We start from the raw sequence: 11,752 nt of genomic DNA, 5'->3' as shown, positions 1-11,752 counted from the left end.
CCTGCTGAACGGGCTTCTACAAGGGTGAACCAGATTTAGATTCACCAGAGCTTTGTTGTACCCTTGGAGTATCACTGCAGGAATCCATTCTGTCACTCTGGTTGCCCAATTACAGCGAAATAAATCGAAACACTTGGGTCTAGTTCAAAGTTAAAATAAAAATTATTATTAGTCGTTTAACTGTGGCGATATTTCACCACATAACCGCCGTGCACTCAAGGGAAGCAGAAAGGCTAAGAAACTGAGAAATGTTTTGAGCTTAGACAACCTACATCGAAAGGGAGGTGGCTAGTTTAAACCAAGACCTTCCTGTAAGGTAAATTCTATACGTAATCTCCGAGGCATACTGAGCGCAACTGAGGAGACCATAAGATCCATTAACCAACTGCCTGTCAGTGCTACCACTGGCATTGGACTATGAGACGCCACCTGATTAAGTTCATCGTGGATGTCCGTGAAACTGGATTCAGTACACGATGCACATGCACTGTTTGAAGATAATAAGTTTACAATTGAACTGAAAAGAAACAATCGAACGCCATTTTTGGACGTTTTAGTGGAGAAAAGATGAGATGCGACCCTGGAAACATGTTTATATCGGAAGGAGACTCGTACGGATCAAATACTGAACTACAACAGCAATCATCTAGCACAGGAAGAGCTCTCAGCAACAGCAACAGCACGAACAAGCCACCAGACTGGTAGTCCCGCCTTACATCAGGAATATATTAGAACTCGACCAGTTTATTGGCTCAAAAAGGGATTTTCATGGCCGACAAACTGAATGTCGCCCTAAGGAAATTATTCTCTAGACCGAAGAACAACCAAGACAAAACCAAGAGGAACAATGTGAAATACAACATCAACTGCAACAGCTGCAAGAAATTCTACGTTCGACAAACTGGGAGGAAATTACGCAACCGAATAAAGGAACACAACTCGGCTGTCAGGTGACATGTCTACCCTGTCCTTGATATCCACACATTTGGACCAAGAAGGCCACAAATTAAATCTGGAACACGCAAAAATTTTGATATACAGAGACGCAAGACACGAAGGAGAATTCCCAGAGGCATGTTACTCCACGGCAGATTTGATCAACCGGTGCATCGAACTGGATCCATTTTACGCACCTCTACGTGCGAAAGACCAATATCTCAACTGGATCACTAGAGGAGGACCGAATATTGGATTCGCAAACAAAGAAACAAGGAACTCCTTGGAGTCAAATCAATAAAGGTCACAACCCGGGACTCGGAAAGACAAAGGTCACTTCAGCATCGATCAGATTACGACGGCAGGGGATACCAAATCCAAAGGTCAAGTGAGCGTCGGTGAATGAGGATACAGGATAACGGAGCAACCAATGGAACCACCCGACCAAACAACTAATCGCGACCAAAGGTCATCCCCGGCTAGCAGCCAGTATAGTAACACACACGTAACACTACTCAAAACACAACCACTAACCCACCGCTACGCACCACTACGCTTCCCAATAACGCACTGAAGATGTCACCTCGGTTGGTGACGGAACGTTTGCGATCAAACAGCCCAGCTCATCGAACAGGCCAACGACCTTATAGCTGCGAAATCTTTAAAGCTCACTCGCGACATATTAGACGAGGATTCCAATTTGTTTAAATAATCACCCACTCTCCCCGTAACAAGGTTTCTTTTCCTGGTGCCTGAGATTTTGTGGTTGGATATCGGCTGAGGCAACGGTGTCTTTGTGATCTACTTCACTGGAATTTGAAGCTGGAAAAGATAGGGTTCGTAGCTATGGGCAAGTGACAGAGTATAATCGCTTCCTGTGGCTTTGTAGTGGTCATCACAACAGTGGAGACATCGAGCTTTCCCAGTCCTAACCTGGTGTCCTTGAAAATCTCTTGAGTTCACCGGTTTAAGTAAAATACCATCCGGACATCAAGGTCAGTTCAGTGGATTTAAAAAGGACAGCTAAAGCACATGAAATAAGACAGTGCCTATTTAATCAAGTCACTCAAAGGCAAAAAAATTTCATTTTTAGGATGGAATCCGAATTGTATCAGACTCAAACTTCCTGTCATTATTTTTAATTCTGCCATTGTATCTATATTTCGCAACTCAGTGTTTCGACATTTGTGATGCCCTTTCAGCAAACCTAAGGCCATGTAAATAATTATCCCAACTTTTTAGCTTTTTGTGTTACAGTGCGTTTTCGTGTGTCCCCAAATTTCCTGACCTAGAGGGAACTAGGAAGGTAGCGAACAAAGCTTGTTTTCTGTGATCGTTCTTCCTGGCCAATACATCACAACTTTACATGGTACCAGACATCACGTGGAAAAGGTTAAGATCGGGGCCAGATAGACTTTAGAGAAATAGAAATCAAAGGAAGGCGGTTGGATGAGGGATAGGTCAATGGGTCACGGAATCAGGTAAGTGACGTCAATGTCAGACAGACTTGTAGGACCGGATCTTTCGTAGGCCAGTTCAAGTTCAGGGATCGCACAAGTTTCTTTGGGGTGCAAAATGCGGATCCAGCAGCCGGATTCCAATCGCCTCTGCGATCGATAGTAGCCTGGATTGTACCAGTCGTGATCGGTTCAGGGGTACCCGGTATATGATGGTGAAGGCTCGCTCCTTGTCTACTACATGACTGGTTTCGGCTCAATGAGATGCATTCGCGCTTGAGCTTGGTTTCTTACCACTACCACTCAGAGACACGGGATTGTGTTCTCGCATTCCGTCCGACAAATGCCTTGTCGTACGACCAACGTATGATGCTCGGCACGAGCATGTAGCCCCGGTCTTAACCTTTTCCACGTGATGTCTGGTAAGATATAAATTTGTGAGTATTAGCCAAGAGGAACAATCGCTAAAAACCAGCTTTGTTCGCTACATTCTTCGTTCTCATGACTACCACGGGCATATTCAGCCACTGGAGGGAACTCTTTCTTTGAAAAATAGCTCTCAAATTGTCAAACACTAAACGTCCAACGAGAAGAAACCGCCTTACTGATTAAGGACTTTTGATAGGTTTCTGTGAATTGGCATTAAAGGAAAGTATACGTTTCACTGAAAAGTTCTATTCTTGGTCTATCTGGTGCCTAGTGACAGGGTATCGTAACGAACTGACAGACAAAATTTGTGTTGCTCACATGCAACCTCCTCTGCTGGGGCAATTATTGCTTAACATACCAAGGTGAACATATACAAACGCCCTCTTCATTCTGAAATCCTATAAACATCCGTGAGTTTCTAGGACTCGTCTACCACTCATTCAGAACGGCCCAAACCTAGGTGCAATCAAATTTGCATACTCATGACAACTCACGTCAGCTTCCAACGAAAAAGTAATGTCGCATAATGAGTGTTACAGCTGATGCAGTTCCTCAGATGTTTTTGTCGGATACACACGCCTTTAGAATTTTCTAAAGAGTCACCATCAGACAGCCCTGTTTAAATCGGTAATTTGTGGTACCAAATTTACAGAAGAAAAATTTGGGTAAAATGTTGCCCATGGGATGTCAGCTGATCCAATTTGCTCAGCAAATCATTTGTTCATTCTACACCAACCAAAATCTTAATTCTTTCAGACGGACGAGTGTTCACAAAGTGAATGCTCAGACTCTGGTGCCTAAACAGGTGGCTAATTACCTACACACTTTTGTGTAGGTAAATTTAGTCTTTATAGTTTAGCAAAAATAGTTGCTCCACTATCACGAATAAATTTTGAATCCCTTTCTATTGTCTATTACTCATAGGTATTTTCAGCTTCCGTTTACTACAACACCGGTGACTTTACAATAATTCCACTTAATAGGGGGTTTCAAGTATTATCAACAGGCATCTGTTCAAGATAAGATGATGACAGTCCTTCAGCCACAGATATCCTTCGGTGAAAGTTGAAAAAAACGGAGGAAGAAATGGATAAGGAATGAAACAGACAGTTTATAGCATATTTTTAGAAGAAAGTGATGGCTGGACACCCATGCCCACCGAAGGTATTTTGCCTTTATGCAAATGACACTTTCGTCATGGTTAAACGACACACGGTTGGTGCGCTTTACAGAAATAACACTGACCTGAATCCATGGATCAGTTTTAGTGTAGAGATGAAGCAAACCTTGGGTACATTTATCTTCTCAGACTACATGACACAAACTCAGGGGAAGACTGAAAAAGCGAGAGAAGTCAGTCGGAGCTTAGGTGACTCTGACCCACTCGTTTTCCCATCGGAATTTAAGATTTGCTAATATTGTCTCATCAAATTTTAGCCGAATGAGGGATCTATGCATAGAATAGGTTGAACAGACAGCAGCGAAAAATCAAATGAAGAACAAACTTAGGGGTAGTGTATATAGAGCTAGTTTGATTGGGTATCAATTACCAAGGATATTGGTACTCGTGGAGAAACTCCAACAGGGGATGCATTGGGACTGGTGTCATTCCACATGAATCAAGGACATCAAAAATCACTCGAAGGGTTCTAAACATCGCTAACGAAAGAGTAGCGTTCCAGAGAGGAAACATTTTACGCTTTGCGCTGGTGAAATTGAAGGATCGCCTCCCGTCAAACGGAACCACAGAAGAGAACAGTCCACAAATCTGAATGCGACGGCTTTACTAAGGTCTATACAGGGGGGGCGACCAGGATAATTCACACAAAATTGGAGAGCACGGGAGAAAAGTAAATAGGTCGTCTAGAAATGCAACTGCATCTCGTGCGTTACTGAATGGCAGCAACGGTAAAAAATTTACTGGATACAGGATACAAAGTAGGTGGGGAAATAGTGAGGTTTTAAGTTAAACACTTTGGTTTGAACCACAGAGACTGATAGCCTAGGCAGTGGAAATCATTCAGCATCGCAGTGTATACTGACGTAGAACTGGCAGGCGGTTGGACGAAGGTTTTCGATCAGTCGAGCTGACAGGTGATGGTGTGCAGTTATGATCACTAGGAGTTATTAAAAAAGTAGCTTAGATCTGAGTTGCATTTAACCTCACCTCTCCCCACATCCCGTCCCTCAAATTGCCATAGCACTCACAAGCCTACAAAGACCATCGAAATCTACCAGTGCCACACAAAATGATTAATCAATCACAGCTTACTGACTGGTTCTCCGTCTGTCCTAAAACCTGGCCCATTTGACGCTCACAAAACCTGATTAGGCTTCGGTGTCAAGAACAAAACGGTGCGCCGTTACAAACTCTCGACGTGAAGAAAAAATATGTTCTGTGGCTTTGTTACGTTGAGATATCTTGCACATAAGAGCCAAACATCAAGTATTCCAAACCTGAGAAAACATGCATTCTTTTGGAACATGTGTAAGGAGGCACGGATGCAGACAGATTTGAGTGATAAACTAAGAGAAGTTGCCTGGAATGCTTTCTCTTTATTTCTTTTTCATCATTAAACTCTTTCCAACTTTCAGGCGTCATTCGTTTTGTGTACATGAACTGCAGTTGAAATCGGCGAAAGAAATCTATTATGCATCACTGCCGGTTCAACGTCTGCTTCCCAAAGAAGTTTTGATAAACCCCTAAAAACCGGAAACATGGAAAATATTTAAAGTACGAAAGGTGTTTTATTTTAGCTCCGTTAAACACCACTTTAGTTACCGTAATTTTGAGATCTTGTGTACAGGCACATTACGGGATTATGAGACAAAGCTGCGCAAAATATATGTTTACATATTTCCATCTTCGTTTTTGTGCATTTTAGCGGCCGATAAGTGTTCCTCTCTTTGGCAATAATCTCAAGTATATCCGGTTCATACATTTTGTGTATTTGGTTAAATCAGAAAAATTCCCGAGGAGGTATTCGTTTCGTCAACAAGACAAGCCGAATTTAGACGTGTGCGTCACACCAGTGTTTTAACTGTTGTAACGGCGTTGGTCAACCGATAATCACATTGTGCAAACCGTGGTAAATTTGTTCACGAATTAAATGTTAGTGTGCGGTGGAATGCTGTTACAAATAGCACAATAACGGAATGGGATTTTGAAAATGCTCTGTGACCTTGCTGCGTCTACTTCGTTGCATAAATCGTAAGAATGGCCACATAGTTTCACGTCGTCAGTTGTTCAAAGTAGCACTGAGTGGCCTGGGATTAGACACTGAAAGTGCATCAAAAATAGCAGCTTGTTTAGGTCACTGAATTCACACAAGTTGTATTCATCCATGGTGTACGACATTGTAAAAGATTCATCTTTCAGCCGTTATGACACAAAACACAGTCTCCGGAATATTTTTCAAAAACCGTTTGAAGTAGTCATGAAGAGTATTACTAATACAAGTTGAGGGTTTCATTTCCACTCAGGACAGACAATCAGACAACTAAGAAGCAATACAGGTTGTTTCGCTAGTAAAATTTGCATTCAACGAAATTCCTAATTCCTGCTTCAGCCACGAAAAAACCGGTCCCTTAGGATGTATATTAAACGGTAATTCTTGGGCCAAAAGTTTAGAATTAAAAAATGAATACTATTTCTCGCAAAAAACAGATCGGATTTTGAATCTAGATATACGTGGATCATTGCTTGATACAATAAGCCCAAAAGGGGGAGAATAATAAATTCAAATTATTATTTTTTCTGTCAGCTTCACAGGATTTACAACAACATATCTTATGAGATTTCAATGGATATGAAACTTTTAGCATTCACTTCCAAAATTCTGCTCTGCTGGAGGTGTGCGTTTAAAAATTTCACTTGTCAGAATTTCTTCCAAGCAGCCACTTGCTCGTCAGTTCAAATAAATTACAAAACAGAGGCACATATGACAAGTTCTGGTCACAATAATCGGTCCGAAACTAATCCCATAAGGCCTTAATAAAATGAGGATAGCATAAAACTTTGACCCAAAAAACCGCTTCAACTTTACATGAATGCACAATCAGCATTCCACATCATGTCCACCATTGGAAATGTAGTATGACCGCACTGCCGTTTTTGTGAGGCACAGTTCTGAGCTGGTAGCACTGTGTCCATCCTTGGAGTTGTTAGTATTATTTATCAAAATTCAGTGATTATCATCATAATTATTCACCGCCTTGCCTAGCGAGTTGTACAAGTACCCAATAAGACCGCTTGGAGACTGCACAAACTTATCGATGGCTGCAAAATGGACGACCGCACCAGTTGATTTACCACCAATTAGTTTACTTCACAAAACCTTACAGACCGCTCTGTTCTAAGAAAAAATTGGCTGTACCTGAATTAAAAGGAAATTCTGTTCTTATCTTTGGACGATGGATCTTCCTACAGAAGAAAACGAGCCCTGAATGATAAAAGTGATAGCTAAAGTTTTCTTGGCTCCATGATTTCTTTTAGCATCATACAGGGTCTAGACATCCACCAAATTGCCTTTTTCCGGAATCCCCTAAAGCAGTGGTCTAGGAAGCGTCAGCCAATAGTTACGTGAATTCGAACTTGAGAAAACCTGTGTTGTTTGTAGATGGCACATTCCTCGAATAAACACGTTTGGTTGACAAGAGTTTTAATCTGATAGCTGCAGTGATGTACTGTTCTAATTTCTCACAATGGATGAACGAAATAATTTAGTCTTGGCAAAGCAGAACTTGCTGGAAAATATAATCAAAACCAAGCCAAGAAAGCGGTTTTCAAATGATGTCCTTCGTCCGTAATCTAGGAACAAAGATAATGTTAATAACTTTTTATAAGAGGACATATGCGAGTTGAAATGTTTTCCGCGAAACGCATCGGTTTCCCACCCATTAAAGCTGAGCTCGTAAGATTCGAATCCTTTTTGTAGCACCTGCAGTCAACATTTGCTTGGTGACGCGAACATCCCGTCCACTCCTGCAGTAGATTACTAAATAAAGCGACTTCACTTTGTAAGCTTGTTTTCACGAATAAATATGACTAGAATATGTTGCAAGTAAAAGAGCATGGATCCAAATTTGAAGCTGAAATTTCGATCAGCAAGATATTGTTTGACGTGAATTGCTGAACTCCCCCAACCAATTCCACAAAGCAAACAAGTGCACCGTTTGCAGTTCGTTGACGCATGGTTAATCAGTCGTTTCAAACACGCCTTTTGACAGATACTCGACAGACTGTGGCAAGGAAATGCCGAGTACTTCCATAAACACAAACCAAACACTTTTATACGCCTATTTTGTAATAGTCCATTTGTATCCTACGATGGTACTATATACTTCTATTCTGTGAAGTTATTATCCATCACTCGCCTGCGAAATCAGTATTCACGCTTTACATTAAAGTTTGGAAAAATCTTCAAGTCTTGATGTAATTGTTAGTGTATTCAAAATTTAGTTTTAGCTTCGCCGCTATTTGTATTGAATAATGATATTTTTGGCAATGAAAACTTCTTGACTACCGAAATATATTTTAGGCATTGTAAGTAAACCTTACATACAGACGAGTTTAGAAACACCAGTGATTCACAGTTGGCCAGCAGTCACGAGGATTAGTCGTCCTAGTGAAAACCAAGTGACATACAAATTTCGGGAAAATTCTAATTTTCGAAGACTCCCTGCCTTTCTAATTTGAAACAACTTATTAAGAAACACGTCACTAATTTCCTCTCTTCTGGTGGCCATCTGCCAGTCAAACTGCTCGTTTATGCGTCAGTCTTTTTGGCCCGAATCATGTGCCTACACGGGAGCATACCCTGGGCACCTTACTACTGGCAGATTGTGTCCGATAGGTGGAACGTACAGTCTGTCGTGTAATACCCAGTGTGTGAATCATTGCCGGAGATCAGCCAGTCCGTAAGGCATGTTACTCGATTACGTTGAAAGATAATGGTAAAACACTGCTCCAGTCTATTCGTGTGCGCTCATACAAACTGTTCCTTGTACATTACAGAAAAGTGTTGTAAGTTGTCTGAAAATGCTTACAGATATACATGACGCAAATTCGAATTACGCAAATCCATTTATGTTACCGCATCTGATAAGCAGACGTAATTCACTGCTGCTGATATAACTTTAAAAGTAATTCAGCTGAAGCTGTCAGGTCCTCATGTCCCAACAGAAACCATTCACATCGTCGATCTACGAACCACACAAAATCCCGAGAATGACAAAAATACAAGTGAATATTTGTTATCAATGTGGCGACAAAAGTCTCCTACGGCGTCATAAAGAACGTGCGACTTCCGTTTAAGTATATGTGGTTATACTCACTGAGTTTGCCACAGGTCATTTCACATAGGCAACTGAATCAGGGTTTCCGGCATCCTCCGACTACTGCAATTGTTTGATCGTCCCGGTGGTTCCGGATGGCTAAGTGAGCCAGACAAAACCCTATAACTTTGAAAGTCATCTGCTCTAAGGCACCATTCGAAGCCCAATATATTTTCCGTTCTTTTGACTGGCCGTTCTTCTGCCTGAAGGCAACCGGGCTGGAAACTGCTTTCCACCGACGATTCACTTAGGAATGGAGTTGATAGCAAGCATCAGGTTTTAAGATCTCGCCGAAATAAATCCCCCGCTAACGTTATTGTGTGCTAACAATTAGAATTATATACCCCCACCATCAAAATGTTATCTACACAGGAACAATTTTGACTGACGCAGTGCAAGCTTCAGCTCAATCTACTTTCTGTGAAATTCACAGCGAAATCTGGATCAGTCGGCGTTACGTGAAGGAATTTCTTAAATTTAAGCAGACTGTATCTGCAAGAAATCGGTTTTCAAGCGCTATGATCGAACAGAGTTTATGTGGTAATTACAATCAACATTGTTTTTCACCAAATAGCCTACGGTCGTTTCCTTTGTTTTCGCAAGTTTGCATTACAATTTTGTTTGTCCGCCTATATAAACATCCACAGTAGGCGCCAAAATAACAAATTGGGTCAACCGATAGCACTGAGTGCTTGATTGGTAACTCACAGGGACACACTCACAGGGTAACACACGGGGACAAGACTGAAGCCGTAATTGTTTCTCGGACAGCTGATTAGCTGTCTGACACGCCCGACGACTCTGATTCTACCACACTGGTTTTAACAAAATTCAACTCAACTTGCAGCTCCACACGTTTGTTTCTTTCGTTTACCGTTATACCTAACGCTGACCATTTCCCCGCTTCCAGACTTATTCCCAGCCATTTGGTTCTCAAATAAGGCTTCCGAATTGCTCCTGTTGACGTCCCCATTATTTGTTTGCACCTATCCCATATTCTTCGCTCACTTTTCTGGCAATTGGTCAGGTTCCTGTCACCCTTTGGCGCAAACAGTTTGCCGAACACTAGACTTTCGTTCAATTATTGACAAAAATTCGCATTGTTATCAATGCCATATTTCGATTAGCAGTAACCTTTCGATACATGCTTCTGACTCACTCTCATGTATAGCTCACATAAAATAAGTCGAAAAAATTAACAGAGATGGCCCAGTAAAACCAATTGATAGAAATCACACGGTGTTCGAAACCCACAGGAAACTATGATGTGATTGTTTGGCCATTTGAATTAAAGTGTTCATAGAAAGTGTTCCTAAATATATTGTCTGGGCTTGTGAATGTGTATGACAAAGGTCTGGGAAGGGGCAAAAACCTCTATTCCAATTGCTTTGATAACACTGATAAAACCCAATAAATCGGTTCAAAAGCCTAAGCGGATTTTGTTTGATGTTCTATATCAAGCAGATGGGATACAACCGAACTGTTGCTCTCGTGATATCGTCTCTTGTGAACCCATCTTCCCCGGACTATGTACAGACGTCCATCTGGGTATTTGCGTAATGGCTGATGGGGAGAGCTGTAAAGATGGCGCCACTGTGGATTGCACTGATTTTACTTATGGGTACACTAAAGTATTGAAACAAGCTTAAATACCAATGTCGTTTCTGAAGGACGAGCTAGGATAACAACCCACAGCCAACTCTTTTGTCTCCCTTTGTTAAATTATTTGCGTTCGCTAACCTCATTTCATTTGGAAGTAGCCTAATCTGTTGACCAGGAATATTTGTTAGCACCGAGAATGTGTTATTGGTGGAACTAACAAAAAAATTGAACATTCAGACAAACGCACAGCACAGAGTTTGCAGTATAGCCGGTGGTCTCTCTCAAGAAGACACGAGAACTCACCAGCGTATTTGCTTCCCCACTGCCCTTTCAAAATTGGACAACGGGCCCCAGTTCATTGTGACGCAAAGCTTACTCTACAGCATTTTCGGCTCACTGCCCATATACCGTTTTAGACGTTCATGATTTAAAAACAAGTGGTTTCCCTTAATAATAGCATGTTCATAAGACCTTGGAGAAGAAGTGCAATCGTAGGATCCCTGGCCAACTGCTGTTTATCAGGAGAGGAATCAAACCCTAAAATACTGGCAATCACTTTTCACTTCTAGTAAACACTATCGTATCAATCAAGGCCAAAGTGTTCTACCTGATGAAAAGATTAATAGAGAGATACATGTGCCAATCAGGTTGACATCAGGCGTTAGTCCAGGTTGTATGCATAGTGTATTTTGTTCTTAATTGAACTGTGCTTCCATTCGTTATCCGGAAGCTGGGTTCCCATTTGGAGTTAATACAATCGGTCAAAACACATCACAGTTTGTTACATGCGAATTAAAATGGCCGTTCGTAAGTCAGCAATGGGAGGGACAGACGTCTCATCAGCGACGCTGTCCATCTAATGTGCATTATTTTCTCTTGAGGTGTGAGAAAAATATCCTTCATACTGGTGTAAACTACTCCACTGAATAGCCTTCACCTGGTCTGATAGGGCAGTATATATATATATATATATATATATATATGGTTTCGTT

At 41.4% G+C, this 11,752-nt stretch overlaps 2 protein-coding genes across 2 annotated transcripts in view; one reads left to right on the top strand and one right to left on the bottom strand.

Annotated features, from left to right (window-relative positions):
• T265_08880 (hypothetical protein) overlaps positions 1–705 on the top strand; it is a gene marked incomplete at both ends in the record, with an annotated part of 8,055 nt that extends 7,350 nt beyond the window's left edge. The window contains one exon of the mRNA XM_009174802.1: positions 526–705. Coding sequence (XP_009173066.1) covers positions 526–705 — 180 coding nt within the window. The remainder of the gene's footprint in view (positions 1–525) is intronic.
• T265_08879 (hypothetical protein) overlaps positions 1–11,752 on the bottom strand; it is a gene marked incomplete at both ends in the record, with an annotated part of 161,354 nt that overhangs the window by 57,205 nt on the left and 92,397 nt on the right. The window lies entirely within an intron of this gene.

This window comes from Opisthorchis viverrini, assembly GCF_000715545.1.
Source record: "Opisthorchis viverrini unplaced genomic scaffold opera_v5_243, whole genome shotgun sequence".
Lineage (NCBI taxonomy): Eukaryota > Metazoa > Platyhelminthes > Trematoda > Opisthorchiida > Opisthorchiidae > Opisthorchis > Opisthorchis viverrini.
The sequence above is the reverse complement of the archived record's forward strand: the minus strand, read 5'-3'. Positions and strand labels throughout refer to the sequence as shown.